This window comes from Phocoena sinus, chromosome 7 (assembly GCF_008692025.1).
Source record: "Phocoena sinus isolate mPhoSin1 chromosome 7, mPhoSin1.pri, whole genome shotgun sequence".
Taxonomy (NCBI): domain Eukaryota; kingdom Metazoa; phylum Chordata; class Mammalia; order Artiodactyla; family Phocoenidae; genus Phocoena; species Phocoena sinus.
The window spans coordinates 1915149-1930287 of NC_045769.1; the positions used below are offsets into that span (position 1 = coordinate 1915149).

Genomic DNA, 15139 nt, shown 5'->3' on the forward strand with positions numbered 1-15139 from the left:
ACTCCCCGGACGGCTCATTCACTTACCCAGTCGTTCAGGTGAACGTTTAATGGATAATTACCACGTGCCCCGTGGGTAAGTCAGCAGTGGCCCCTACCCTCACCTGAACTGCAGGCTGCAGGTCAGGCGGCCGTGTAAACGGCAGCGGCAGAGCTGCAATGACTCCTGTGGCTGGAAAAGCCTGGGGGTGCGGACGCAGATAAGCATCACCCAGCCCCCACCCGGAAGGCCAAAGGACGCCTCCCGGAGAAGACTGGAGGTCTGAGGGGTGTCGAGGCGTCAGCCCAGGGGCGTCCGGGAGGGAGGGAAGCCGTGGGGAGCCCGTTGGGAGGAAACTGCAGTGATGTCAGGATGGCCATGGCGTGGTTGGAGGGGAGGGTGAGCGGGGCCGACGGCAGAGGAGCAAAGTAAGGACGAGAGGAAGAGTTGCAGGGGCTTAGGCAGGGTGGTGGCACGTTGAGAGCCCACTGTCACCGCCACACGGAGGTGGACGGGAGAGGGGCCTCAGAAGGCCGTGGCTGTGATCTAGCAGGAGATGCAGGCTGCCCAGTGCAGGACGGGAGCAGAGCGTGAGGATGGAGAGAAGTGTGCTCTCCAGAGACATGAGATGGGCAGTGCTGGGCAGGCACGGAAGGCAGAGGGCCAGTGAGAGCCGGTGCCCCGGGTGTCTGTGTTGAGCCAGGATGCTTACCAGGCTGTCGGGCGGTAGGTCTGGGGATGAGGAGCGAGGCCTGGGCCGGGCACCTGCGTCTGGGAGTTACCGGTGTGTGGAACCTTCAGCAGGGAAAGGACCGCACTGCTGAAGAGCGTGGTGTCCGGGCAGCAGGCCCAGGGCAGACCGGACAGCGAGGCGTGAGTGGGCGCAGAGGCCAGGGGAGAGCAGGGGAGCCACGTGTGTCCCGTCGGGGGCTGGCAGGCAGGGTCATCACGGCGTCTGGGATGCGCGTGTTCTTGAGGTGGCAGGGGAGGGGCACGGGCGAGGTTTCTCCCAGCAGCTGTGACCGCGAAGGAAGGAGGCCTCCCTCTTCACGCCCAGGTGTGGACGTGTGTCCACACCTGTAACTTGCATTGCGCTTCTCTGTGCCAGGCACACATGTGCTTAAGAGCAGGTACCAAATGCCGGGCTGTGTCCTTTCTCAGCACCTCGGACAGCACCCAGCACCCGTGTGTGTGTGTGTGTGTGTGTGTGTGTGTGTGTGCGCGCGCGCGCGCGCGCGCACGTCTGTGCGCATGCGTGTGGGTGTGGGTGCGTGTGGGTGTAACAGCGCCCTCAGAGGCTGGCCTCTGTGTTTCTGAGGTGTGGGCTTTGTGACCAGCCTTCTCCTGTCCTGCGATCTCGCCCCATGTCACACCGAGCTCCGTCCCTACCCTCTGTGTTGCAGATCATCCCCAAAGCGAGCGAGCCGGCCCGGCAGCCCGAGAGCCACCCTGAGGAGACTGAGGAGGAGCTGCGCGAGCACCAGGCCCTCCTGGAGGAGCCGTTCCTGGACCGGCCCTCAGGGCCGAAGGAGGCGCACACGCTGGCCGGGGTGCAGGTGAAGCAGGAGCCCGTAGAGAGCGATGAGGACGACGTGACACCGGGCCAGCGGCAGCCTACCGAGCAGGAGCTGCTGTTCAGACAGGTGACCCCGCTGAGCAGGGCCGGACCCCGGGGGCGGTGCCCTCCTCCACACCGCCGCCCAGGCCCCGTCTGCCTGGCGATGCGGGAGGGAGGTGTGGTGCGACGTCTGTGTTATAGCGGGTCACCCCCAGGGACACTGGCCCTTTGCCCGCTGTGGGCACTTATGCGCCTGCTTTCCGGCTAAGCACAGGCCCTGAACTCCTTAGGGATGCTTTTCCTTCAGGTTCACAGGCTGTAGCTGAACGCGGATGCAAGTGCTGGTGGGATCAGCATACACGTGGGGAGGGAGGCCGGTTCGTTAACTGATCAGAAAGCTAGGTGGCATCCGATCAGGAGCCGGGACCTCGGGGGCCAAGAAGCCACCAGCGACCAGCCTTACAGGTGCAGCACAGCAGCCTGGCCCGGGTGTCCAGAGCGGGTCAGGTTCCCTGGCAGTGACGTGCAATGAGCAAACTCACAAGACTGATGACTAAATCTGAGGGATGGTTCATTGACTTTGAGTGAAAAGGAAAACTGCCAGGTCAGGGAAACGCTAGCGCGGCCGGCCAGCAAGTCGGAATCCGGCCCAGGGCATCTGAGGAGTGGAATCTAATATCTAATCGTGTCCTTCATCGATGCTGGAGCTCAGCACCCGAGGTGCAGGGCCCCGGCTTGCCCACCCCCTCCTTGCTGGGCCTGGTGCCAGCTGCCCAGCCAAGCTCCTCCTCTGGCCCGGCAGCCCAGGCCAGGCGCCTCTGCTGCTCGTCTGCCCACCCGGGGGCATCTGGACTGGGGCGGGAGGTGACACACGGGATTAGCTCATAGGTTTCTCTGGAGACCCCGCACAGGCCGCAGCTCAGCCCTCTGCCGGCTCCACACGCCGGGGCAGGCACCGCAGGCGGCTGGCGCTGTGTTGCTTTTCTTATTTGTCATTTGGAGGGCAGCCGGTCTCCTCTCTCGGGCCACAGCCTCAGCGCCAAACACCACTCTGCAAAGTGCACGGGAACCAACACTTATTGAAAACAGGGAGATCCCAGCAGGAGGAAGCCGCTGTCTTTTGTGCTGTGCAGACTCCTGCAGGTGACGGGGCTTGAGCTGGGGCCTCGTTCCAGTGCTGGGGGGCGTGGGCCTCGCACGTTTTTGAAGGAAGCCAGCCTCTCATTATAAGTGCAATTCAGCTTGCTGTTCGTACGCTAGTATGAAATTGGAAGGCGTTTCGACAATTTTTGGGGGCTAGTGTCTTGTCAATGATAAAGTGGCCAGCGTTCACTAAGGAAAATTATCCTCGTTGTACTCCAAGCCTGAGACAGTTATCAGAAACGCCTGCTTTCTGTATGCTTTGGGGAACCACAAGCAGAGCCCCTCTCGGGGGAGCTTGGTGCACACGTAACAATATGCAGGTCTCAGCTTAAGACGGGCACCACGTTCTGTAGGCGGCTCGTATCTGGAGAGACTGGGCGCCCTGTCAGCAGAAGGGGAGGAAGCGCCTGGGAGGGGCTCCGGGCTCTCTCCTCTCCACTCAGCTTCGTAAAGGCAGGAGGCCAGGAGCCCGGACAGAGGCCGCCCCCAGGGCCGCGGCACAGCCCTGGGCCCTCGTCCGGGGGTCTGCTCCTCACCGGGGCCCGCGCTTCCCAAAGGACAGCGTTTCCCCCGGGAACAGAGGCAGGGCTGGCTGTGGAGCCTGCAGTCGCCCAGGAGCCCTGCTTTCTCCAGCACCTCTGAACAGGGTGTCCTGCCCTCCCCTCCGTGGCCGCCCAGGGAGGAAGCCCCCCGCTCCCCGCGCTTCTGGCAGGGGCTGGGCGGCCGCCCGCAGTGCTGGCACCTCCACCACTCCCCTGACTCCACCCCAGATCCAGCACCCCACCTTCCCGTGGGCGTAGCGCCTCTCTCCCACCCAGCCCCCGGTCCCCGTGGCGTCTTCCTGTGTGTGCTTGTCCGCTGGCTCAGTCCAGAGCAGGGAAGGGGTGATGGGGGGGCCTGTCCAGCTTCAGCCGAGGGGCTGTGGCCTCCCTGCTTCCGAGCCCTAGAGCCTCATCCGGCGGAGGCCCTTTGGTTTGCAAACTTCCTGCTTTCGGAGCTTTTGGCATTCTCACAGAAGCCCGTTCTTCACATGGAAGATACCTTCTGTGAAAAAGAAGCTTGTAAAGTGTGTGTTTAACTCACCCACTTTTACTCTGGTTATTTTTGGCTAAAGCGGGGTCCAGGGGATTGCGCTCTGGGTCCAGGCCTCGGAGAGGTGCACCCACACCCAGACTGCTGGGCCCTGGCCGTCTCTGCCTCAGCCGTCCTTCCCGTCCTGGCATGAGGACGTGTGAGACCAGGAGAGGGAAGAGGTTGGGGATGGAGAAGAAGTCGCATTTTCGCCGTGATGTGCTTTTCATCCAAGTTTCTGGCGTGCAGACCAAGTGGTCCTGGTCGAAACCAGACCGGCCGGGAGTGCTGTCGAGCCCCGTCGGCGTGGCTTCCTGCACCAGTGCCTTTCTTCACACCTCCGAGCCCCGCCCCGAGCACCCTCTGCCCAGCCGCCCTGCCTCCCTGGGTGCCACCTCCTCAGGGACCCCCCGCAGCCCCCTGGCTGGGCCGGGCCTCCCTGTCAGCCCTGACCGGGCTCACCGGGCGTCTCCGCTGATGGTCTGTCTTCCCACGGGGATGTCCGGTCTGGTCGGGGCCAGCGCAGGCTGTCCATCCGGTGCCACCCGAGGGCCAAGGGCCGGGTGGATGAGCGACTTGGGAGGAGGAGACACACGTAGCCCTCCAGCCAGGGGCAGGAGCTGCCTGGAAGCAACAAAAATGGCTCTTGTCTCCTCTCCCCCAGCAAGCCCTCCTCCTGGAGCAGCAACGGGTCCACCAGCTGAGGAGCTACCAGGCGTCAATGGAGGCAGCCGGCATCCCCGTGTCCTTCGGCGGCCACCGGCCTCTGTCCCGAGCGCAGTCCTCCCCCGCGTCCGCCACCTTCCCCATGTCTGTGCAGGAGCCCCCGACCAAGCCGCGGTTCACCACAGGTAACGTGGGGCAGGGGGTCGGGGCTGCGGCCTGGGCAGACGTGAGGGGGCGGGAGGCGCCACTGCGGGGCCTGCGCGGGCCAGAGGGTGCGGCTCAGCACCCCCCGCCTCCTGCAGGGCTCACACCCCTCACACCTGGCCCGACCTTTGCCCTCGGCTTAGCCCGGGCTGGGGGCACCGGATGGAGCTCTCCCTGGGGCTCCCCTCACCCCATTCTGTGACCCTGGGGCTCTGTCCTGAGCCCAGAAGCCCGCCTTCTCTTCCCCGGAGAATCATAGTCTCCAGAGAACAGCCCGTCCGCGGGCCTGTGCGGGCCGGGCGGCTTCCTGTCCGCGGTCAGCAGGGCAGCGACCTTGCCCTTTCGCATCCTTCCCGACCTCGAACTGAGCGCTCGGCCAGGACCTCGCCTGTGAGGCCCAGGTGACCCCGTGCAGTGTTTGCGCATCGCGTGAGAGCAGGGCTCGGCCAGCCCTTGGACGCTTGCTCTGTGCACCGAGCTGTCTCCACCTGTGCTGCCTCGCTGCCCCGCCCGGCCGGGGAGAAGTCTGCGGGCAGGACTCTGCCTGCGCCTGAAAGGCGCTCCCCGCAAGTCAGGGCTGAGAACTGTAGCCGAGTGAGGCGTCCACCAGGGTCTGAGGCACTGGCCTCGCTGTCGGGCCGAGGCTGCTCCCGGGGCAGCCTCCACCCTGCTGCACCCGGCCTGGGACGGGAGGGTGGCCGGGATAGCGCCTCACACTGTTTTCATCTCATTGGATATTTCTTCTTAGTGGCATGTTAAGGTAAAGTTATCTAAATACACAACAGTTTCATCCTCCTCCAAACAGTTCTCGTAAAACGCCCTGTTGTTCTGCACACTGGGATGTGCAGACGTGGCCGTGTTCTCTCTGTCAGGTCTCAGGATACTGCTCACATTCAGAGAAAAGTTCCATAGTCAGTATATCCAGAAGTTAAGTTCTTGCTTTGCAGAAAGAAAACCAGAAAACTGCCAAGTATCACAAATAGAATCAGCGGTGACTCTTTAAAAGTGTGAGTCCCTGGCCATTGGCTGAGGTAGGTCCACTGTTAGAAGGGCGCAGCTCCCATGACAGACCCCAGGACCACAGTGGAAACGCTCCCGTGTCAGATGTGCCCCCTGGGCGGTCAGCAGTCCCACCAGGGAGCCTGCGGGCCGGCATGACGTCACCAGCAGCGGCCCGGCCGCTGGACCCTGCTCTGTTGATGGACCTCCTCAGTTTGTCTTCGTTATCAGTTTTTCTTTAATGTATAAAACAGTGCATATCACTGTAAGAAAGCACACATGAGAGTTCCCTGGCGGTCCAGTGGCTAAGACACCGCGCTCCCAAGGCAGGGGCCCTGGGTTCTATCCCCGGTCAGGGAACTAAGATCCCACATGCCGCAACTAAGAACCGGTGCTGCCAAATAAATAAATAAATACTTAAAAAAAAAAAGAAAGCACATGTGATGGAAACCTGAGAAGCTAACGGGTGCCCCAACCCTGCCCCCCGGAGGAGCCATTGTCGGCGTTCAGGTCACATCTCCTGGGTTGTTTCTGCGCGTAGCCAGACAGACAGGTAGACACAGACGTTGTGCATTTCCCGAAGCCAGGACTCTGGGGGCCCTGCACTGCTGTCGGCCATTCTTGGCGTCTTCTGAGCCCACGCGTGTCTGCCCAGCATGCTGGCCGCTCCCCGCTCACTCTGCAGACCGGCTCTGCTGCCGTTTCCCGTCTGTGAAGGGGGATGACAGTGGCATCACCTTGAAGTTCCTGGCCTCGTGGCCAGTAAACGTCAGGAGGCGATTTTATCACCACGACGACGCTGTGGAGGGGCGGGTGGCCGTGTCGTGGCACTGATGGGCCCCTGGGCTGTGCACATACATACGTCTGTGCCGTCCACATAGCCGTGTGTGTGCATCTGTTACGCGCTACCAGGCACACCCTCGTTAGCGCACTGACTGTAAACCTGCCCCTGTCCTACTGCTTTTTTACCAGAAGTCCAACCCCACTCTCCCCCGCCCCACCGCTCAGTTTTGCTGGTGGACCCAGAATCCCTCCAATGCAAGGGGACTGACTCCCATTAGCTCAACTTCTAAGAGACTGAGCGGGGAGGCTCGGGCACTGCCGTGTCCAGCTGGACCTGTAGAAACAGGCTCACCTTGAAGCTCGTTCCCCCGGAGGCTGGTGCTAATGCGTCCACTTGGCAGCATCAGACATGGAGAAGGAGCGGCCGTGGACCTCTGACTCCGCGGCCCCTGCTCTTTGCCTGGCGCTCCCTCCCTTCTCCACCTGAACAAGCAGGTATTAGTGACAGGTGCCGGTTGCTGCCAGGGCGTCCACTCACCCAGCCACCTTCCCACTGTCCCAACCCTGGGAAGCCAGGTGTGTGACTATGCTGTGTCGGGGACAACAGGGCTGCCTCCTGGCAGATGTCACCAGGGGCTGACCCACCCCCCCGCCCCCACCCCAGGAGGGGCACGGCACAGGGGGGCTCCTGGTGGAAGCTGAAGGTGGCCACACCCACCCGCCCCCCTCCCCTTTCTCCAGACATGCAGGTTCCACCACCTTCCACGCAGCTGCCAAGTGACATCAGTCACTTTGATCAGCTGGAAGGGCCACCGCTTCCCTGCGGTGGAGCCCAGGCCGGTGAGGCTACCGCACTTCCCTCCTGAGGGGGACCCCGCCGCTGGGCTGGCTCTGTGCTGGGCACCCTCAGGCTTGAACAGCTTCCGGCACTGTCCCAAGTGGAGAGCGCAGAGCTGGGGAGTGAGTGTGAGTTCCTGGACTCCTCCATTTACGTCCATTTCTAGGGTGATTTTAAATGCGCTTGCGTCCGTGTGTGTGTGCGAGCGCGTATGTGAGCTCCACGCGCCTGTCCAGCTGCTCTGCAAAGTTCTGAGGGCAGAACTGAGCCTCTGGGCCCCAAGAACCTTGGACGGATCTCAGTCCACAAGGTTGAACCGCTCGAGAGAGAAGTCCCCTGACAGACAGACTCGAGTTTTGGACCAAAATCTCACTTGTTTCTGGGTCAGCGCAGTCCCCTGGACGTGAGTGCCACAGGGCTCACAGCCGAGAGACCTGGGGGCGGGCCGCCTGCCTTCTCGGTTCTTCCTGCCCCGCCTGCCCCCCGCACCGCAGGCCGCTCAGCTCCCTCCACACCCTGGGTGGCGGGGACTCTGACCGTTGGGCGAGTGCCGTGAGCGGGCGGTGGGCGGGGGCAGCTGCCCAGGAACCCGAGGGCTCATCTGATGGCGGCCGCCTCCACCTCTGCCCCAGGCCTCGTGTACGACACGCTGATGCTGAAGCACCAGTGCACCTGTGGGAACACCAACAGCCACCCAGAGCACGCCGGGCGCATCCAGAGCATCTGGTCCCGGCTGCAGGAGACCGGCCTTCGAGGCAGATGTGAGGTAAGGCCAGCCCTGCGGGCAGCAAGGAGGGCAGCCCATGCCGGCCGAGTGAGCCAGGGCTTGAGCGGGGGAGGGCCTGGGGGAGGACACGGGCCCTGCAGGCGGGCGCACGGGCCTGGCTTCCGGAGGAATGCCGAGCTCTCCTGTCCTGCACCTCCTGTCGCATGCTCCTGTTCTCTGGGAAGCCAGCCCCTAGCCAGGCTCCCCGTCAGCACCCGGGTCACACGGCCGGGCCGGCCGGGCCGTCCCAGGGCCTCTGCCGCAAGGGCGGGGTCCGGGGGATCCGTCATCCTGTTGGCTTTCCCTTGGAAGTTTTCTTACTTGAATTTTTCTGAGAGCTTCTCCCAGGGTGTGGGGAGCCTCTGGCCCCCGAGGCAGGGAGGGTGCGCGGGCCGGTCTGGTCTGCTTGGCGTTGGTTCCCAAGCACAGCACTGCCTCTGCCTCTACCCCTCTGAGCGGCGGGCCCTCACGTCTGTCCCAGCCGCCTGGCAAGGGGACCATGCTGCCTGCCGACAAGGTGGGCTGAGCTGCCTCTGTTCCGGCCCGTCGGGGCCTGGGACTCACGTTGCCCACCCACCGTTGCGGTGGCCCCAGGCCCATGAGGACAGGAAGGCTCTGCGGAAGGACCGTTGAGTCTCCTCCATCCTTCCGATGGGGGAGAGACATTTCCTGGCATGCGGCCATCAGGAGGGTCTTGAGCTCTGGGGTGAGAGGACACAGAGGACCGTTTGTGTGGGTGCACGGGGAGGGGGGTGGGGGGAGCTCCAGGCCGTGGGCGCCACAGCGTCGTCCTCCGTGGAGCGGGGCAGGTGGCACCCCCTCCCAGGAGCCCTCTAGGACAGTGGCAGCTGGCCCCCCACGTGCCCACCAAGTGGGGGCCTGCTGTCTCCCCACACACTGGGAACCCCGTGAAGCCGGGGATGGGGTGCAGGGTGGCGTGGTGGCCCTGGAAAGCTAGAGCCCCGTAGATGAGCAGAACATCCGCGTCCGTCCTTCACAGCCCAGCGCCACCTGGGCCAGGCCCGGAGCAGCCCGTCTGGAGGGCGGGCGTGGCCCGAACCCCACTCTGCCCCCCATCCAGCCCCCCTTCCCCAGAAGCCAGTATTTAGGAGTTGAGGTCAGTTGTCCCGCGTGACCCCATCCCTCTGCCAGTTTATGGCGGTACATGGTGTTTGGAGGGGAAAGCATGGGGCCTGGGTCCAGAATCCTGTCCTGGAGTCCCTCTGGAGAGGAGGGGGACCCCGAGGTTGTGGGCTGGAGCCCTGGGCACCTGCTCCCGGATCCCGTGAGGCTGCACCACTGGGGGGCAGCATCGCCCTGGCGGACGCACCCTCCTCCTCCGCTGCAGGACCACCGCCCCACCCCGCTTCCCAGGCGCCGCTTCCTTCGCCCCCAGGAGGGTCCCCTCGGGCCCGGGGCCTCCAGGGTAGTTTCAAGGCAGAAGACGGAGGCGAGGGGAGCAGACCGAGCTGCTCGTCCAGCCCCCTGGCACTGAGGGCCGGCGCCGATGGCCGCAGGGGCCCCCGGGTACCGAGGAGACCCGGGGTGAAGGGCCAGGCGTGCCCTCGACGTGCGGGGACGCTCACCATGCGGGGCACCTGCAGGTCCAGAGGGTGACACATGTTCCCTCGGCCGAGGGAACACGGGTTGTCGGAGGGGCCCCTGACAGAGGAGAAGCAGAGGGACCAGGCGACCCCCCGGTGCCCAGGCCTCCCGGCCAGCGCCCCTCACTCCACGGGGTGGGCAACCTTCTCTGCGGCCTCGTGGCCCCTCCACGAGGAGGAGACCAGGCCGGCAAAGCCTCGGTCACAGCCGGCCTCCGGTTCCCCTGCCCTGTGCTCCTGCGTCGGCAGGCGTCGCTGGGAGGCCTGTGGACCGTTAGGAGCGGTTCTGGGGCCTCCCTGGAGGTCCCCGGGGGGAGCACAGCTCCTGGCCTGCCCCTGCACGGGGGTGCATCCAGCCCGGCGAGCCCACGGGCTCCCCCTGGGCCCCCAGGGTCCTGTTGGCTCTTCCTGTGTCGCTCTGGCCCTCGGAAAGTATAAAGAAGTGTCAACTGGAATTCCGCTTCGCAAACCAGCCTCCTTCTCAAAGGTTAAGTAAATGTAGCTCAGCTCAAGATAATTTCTGGAGAACATCTGAAAATAGCTGAGGCGTCCAGATTTGAGGAATTTCCAAACCGAAGAAAAATGCGGACGGACACGCAGATCGGGGTGTCAGACGACTGCGGGCCGTCTCAGGCTCGCGGGAAGGCTCGGAGATGCCCAAGGAGCTGGGGTCTGGCCCCCGCTTCCTGAGAGCAGGTCCACCCCCAGGCAGCTCGTCTCTCTTTTAAGACCAGACCCCGGCAGTTGGAAAGCCAAGCAGTAATTTGATGCCAAATCAGTTGTGTGACTGTGAAGGTTAAAGCGTTGAAGGCTGGAATGATCTTTTTTTAAAACGTTTTCCTAAGTTTTAATTAAAGTGCAAACCCTGTAAAATATTTCTTAAATATTTTTCAAATGTCGCATCAGGTGATGTTGGCTTTGGATTTCACAATAACCAAATAATTTTGTGCTCGTGCCCGTATAGAATTTCATCTCCTCCTGGGTGCCGGTTCTCTGCCGAGGCCCGCCCCTGCAGTAGCCTGTCTTGTCCTGTCCCCGCAGTGCATCCGCGGACGCAAGGCCACCCTGGAGGAGCTGCAGACGGTGCACTCGGAGGCGCACGCCCTGCTCTACGGCACGAACCCCCTCAACAGGCAGAAACTGGACAGTAAGAAACTCCTAGGTATTTCAAGGCCTTCTTTCCCTTTACCGCCGAGGCTGCTTGCAGCCCTGCCCTCGCCCGAGGCCCCGCCCCACCTGCATGCCCCCCGCCGCACAGGCGCGTGTCGCCCACCAGGCTCTGTGCGGGCAGCTGGGGCAGGGATGACCCTTCTCCGTGGTGCCCGGGCCAGGCTCTCAGGTGAGGGGCCGGAGGAGAGATTTCCACGCTCGGCATTCACGTGGGCAGTGGGTTTCTTGCTTTGTGTCCGGTGTCTTGGGGAGAAAATGGGCTGAGAACCAGTGGTTTTGCAGAATGTTAAACAGTAGAGCTGGGTTGCTGGAGGCCACCCGGCCACCCCGCACTGGGCCTGGAGTCGGTGTGGGGGACGCACTTCGAGGCTCGGGGGGGGGCACCGTGGCAACCCGAGCCCCCCGCCCCACACCTGGCCCCTCCTCCCCGGGGGCCAGGGGCTTCGGCTTTGGCAGGCAGCCCCCCAGATGAGGGGGCGGGATCTGGGCCTGACGGAAGGAGCTTCCTAACAGGCATCTTCTGCTTTGGGAGGTGGTGAGAGTCTCCCCATAAGGCAGGGGGGGTCTGACAGAAGGGCAGGGTCCCCCAGGCTCCCCCCTCCGGGCAGGACCGCTGCTGGGTAATTCCCTCCCCCTGCCTGGAACTGGGGCAGTCGCCAACCGTGGGTTTCCTTCCCCATCCCTGCCTTTGCCCCCTGGGGAGAGAAGCCCCCTGGGGCTCCTCCCTGAGCCGAGCCAAAGCAGGCAGCAGGGGCCTAGGAATCACAGCCGCTGGGGTCCCAGATGTGGCGGGGGGAAGGGGTGGGCTGTGCGCTGTTTCCTCTGGTTTCCGTGCCAGGTGTTGCGAAGGTCATCTCTGTGCCCAGCCCTGCGCTGGACCGGCTTGACCCTCCTGGGGATCCTGCAGCGCGGCCGTGCTCCCTCCCCGGGCACTCATGCTCCCCTTCACTCATTCACGCGCCCGGGGAGCACGTCTTCTCCTCTGCTCTGCTCCCGGTAGGCGCTGAGCCCCCCTAGAGCGGGGAGCTGGGGTGGCGGAGGCCGCGAGGAGACACTCGGGCTCTGGCCTGGGGGGAGTGGGGGTCGTGTGTGGCAACAGGGCTTTTAAAAGACAGAAACCCTCGCACCTGGGAGGCAGGGAAGGAGCAGGAGACCCGGGGCTGGACGGCCGGTGCCAGGCAGTGGGCTGCAGAGCGGCACGGGGACGGACACCCCCACCTCCGCCCGCTGACTCGGACAGCCCAGGGACAGTGACCGCAGGGGCCCTGGCCCCGGGGTGCAGGACAGGCGGGGCTCAGACAGGGGACCGGGCCACAGGGGCCTGAGAGGCCTCTGTCCCGACGCCCTGCCAACCCCACAGCCCTGGACAGAAAGGCACAGGGTCCCTGGGCTGGGACAGACACAGGCACAGAGCACGGTGAGGCCACCACCCCCCCGCCCCATGCTGGGCTCCCGGCACGCTGACCTTTAGCCCCGGGCAGAGATGGGGACCTCCTTCAGGGACTGACTAGCCCAAAGGAAGCTGTCATCAGGGGCCCCGCAGCAGATGGCCCCCTAAGGTCCTTGACGTGGTGCTGATGGTTCAGAAGGCCACCATGTCCCCACCGTGTCCCCGCCGTGTCCCCGCACCTTCCGCCGGCTTTACGTCCTCACTCTGGGCCACGAACAGAAGACCAAGGATTATCGGCACCTTGGAAGGTGCTCAGCAGTAGCTTGGAGACCAGACTCCTGGGTGGGTGCGGGGACCGGAGGGGGGCGCTGCAGAGAGAGCCAAGAACAGCATTAAAGTCCTTAAAGAGGGCGATTCCACATCCACAGAACGTGAGCAAGGGCCATAGAGAAGGGAAGAAACAGAACAGAGAGTCAAGTGAAACATGGTCACGGAAATCGAGTCCTGGGGCTGGAAGGAACGGTGAGTCAAGGTCCCGGAAAGTGGAGCAGGAAGGTGACCAGAGCTGGAAACCAGGAGACAGGAGACAAGAAGAAAATCCAAGGAGCGTTCCTCGCACTCAGGGCCCAGGGAGCAGGGGCTTCCGGAGGACACGGAAAGGAAAGGAAAGCATCTGGGGTGATCACGAGAAGGTTCCAGGACCGGAGGACCAGCCGCCGGCCGCGAGAACCCTGCCAGGGAGCACCGCTGGGAAATCTCAGAGCGCAGGGACGAGATGCAAGGGTGCTGCGATGTTCCAGGGAGGGGACCAGGTCTGCCAGGAACCAGGACGACGTCAGGCCCCTCGGTAGCAGTGCAGCGCCTGGCCCGTTCTGGGGGAAGGTTCTTTCCAGCCTGAAGTTTTCACCCAGCCAGACTTGGTCAAGTATGAGGGTGAATCAGGGCACGTCCAGGCTTGCTCCCTGCCCCGAGGCTGGACATGCGAGCTCAGGGTGCCAGCATGGTGGGTGAGGGCCTCTTGCCGGTTCACAGCTGGTGCCTTTTGCTGGGTCCTCATGGTGGGAGGGGTGAGGGAGCTCTCCCGGGTCTCTTTTATAAGGCCACTAACCCCATTCACGAGGGCTCCATCTTTATGGCTTAATCACCTGCCAAAGGCCCCACCCCCTAATATCACGTTGAGAGTAAGGGTTCCAACATGTGAACTGGGGGCGACAAAAACACCGAAGCCATGTCAGTCACAGAGGCCCCCCCGAGGATGGGGGGGACAAAAACACCAAAGCCATGTCAGTCACAGAGGCCCCCCCGAGGATGGTGAAGGCAGGTCAGGAGGCCACCCGTTCCCCATGTGGAAGCCCCCAGGACAGCCAGGACCAGTGTGGCTGAGAGGCCTCCTGTTGGGCTGTCTCCGCCAAAGTGTCCACCGAGCCGGACCTGCGGTAGCCTGCCCAGGGTCTCCTCTTGTCTTGGCCGTGCAGCCCCCAGTGTTCCTCACGCGGGCTCTGCTGCCTGGGTCAGCTGGGGGCTCACTTCGCCCGCCCCCGGGAGTGGGTGTGGTCACAGTGGGCCGAGGAAGACCTCCAGAGCTGCTCCCCCCACGGCCACGTCCCGGGCCTGGTCCCTGGCCTGGCCTGGTCCCTGGCCCGGCCAGGTGCCCTGGCTGTTGTGAGCCCTGCTCTGCAGACACACGTGGACTCCAGGGAAGTAGACCCTACGGCTCCTGTCCCGGGAACTGCTGCCCCCCAAGGGCCCTGTGTCCTCACTCAGCGAGGTTCGTCCCTGATACTCAGTTTGGTTTTCCGAAGCTCGGCCACGTGGTTTAGGATAACACACAGGAAACCAGGAGGTGTATGGGGGCGACTGGCCCGAGGAGGGGGTCCCCATTCCCGGTGGAAGGGGGCACGCTACTCTCTTCTCTCCCTCGGCCGAGGGGCGTCTACGATGCAGACTGGACACAGATACGGAATAGACTCTTCAGAGTGTACAACGTCCTCCACTTGGTGCCCCCAAAACGCATCTGTGTCCTCTGAACTGAGAGGGCTTGTTGGGAGTGCCCAGGGCCCACACCCAGAGTCATGGACTCGGGAGGGCAGGGAGATCTAAGCCGGCTGCCCCCAGGAAGGGGCCCAGGGCTCCGGAGGACAGGTGACACCCGGGAGAGCCCAGAGGCTGAGCCCAAGGCACAGGGAGGGGTGTGGATCGGAGCAAGAATGTCCAGAAATGAGACAGAGCGCCGGCCGGGCCCAGAGGACGGGGTCTGGCCTGGGCCCAGGCAGGGCTTTGTGGAAAGGAGGCATCAAGGACAAGGACGGTGTGGATGGGGGAGATCAGCGGGCTTGGAGGGAGGGGCCAAGTGGGCCAAGTGCAGGGTCTTCAGGCCGGCACGTCCGGCAGGGCCCCGGGATCCCCCAGGAAACGCAGAGCCCGGCTCCTGGACCGTTCTCCCGCACGGGAGGGGCTGCCCGTGGGTCCCAGGACCGGTAGCCCCCGCCTCAGCAGTCTCCAGGAGCATCCGGGGGCCTCAGCCCTGAGAACAGCCGGCCTCCCCTGAACGCACCGTGTGGCCCAGGGTCCACGCACGCTCCATATCCCTCCCCTGGTCAGCCCGCCAGGAGTCCTTCTGCAAGCCCGTCTCCTAGGCATGCGCTGCTCCATGGGGCAGGGGATCGGGTGACGGGAGGATGGTCTCCCTGCAGGCACGGAGGCTCGGGTTCCCCGCCAGGAGGACGGGTGAGGCTTCCAGTCTGGTTCCAAACTGGGCTTAAGAGGGGTGATCGGAAATGAGAGAGACGCCGGAGCCGGGAGTCCTCGGGGAAGAGTAAACGGTGGGTGAGCCGGGAGCCGGCGCCTTCCTCCCGCCAAGCCGTGTCCGTGACCACGTGGGGGATCCCCCTCAGTTCATCCAGCATCTCCGTCCCTGGAAGCCCCTCTGCTGCTCGTGGCTTCTTTGTTGAAGTGTTCGTCCACCATC

At 63.9% G+C, this 15139-nt stretch overlaps 1 protein-coding gene across 3 annotated transcripts in view; it reads left to right on the plus strand.

Annotated features, from left to right (window-relative positions):
• Window positions 1–15139, plus strand: part of HDAC4 (histone deacetylase 4) — a 286142-nt gene that overhangs the window by 230475 nt on the left and 40528 nt on the right. For 2 of the 3 annotated variants that reach the window (XM_032636830.1, XM_032636829.1), the window contains exons 13-16: window positions 1383–1622; window positions 4416–4602; window positions 7874–8007; window positions 10653–10773. In XM_032636830.1, the coding sequence (XP_032492721.1) occupies window positions 1383–1622; window positions 4416–4602; window positions 7874–8007; window positions 10653–10773 (682 nt within the window). The remainder of the gene's footprint in view (window positions 1–1382; window positions 1623–4415; window positions 4603–7873; window positions 8008–10652; window positions 10774–15139) is intronic. The other variant, XM_032636831.1, reaches the window with a different exon arrangement.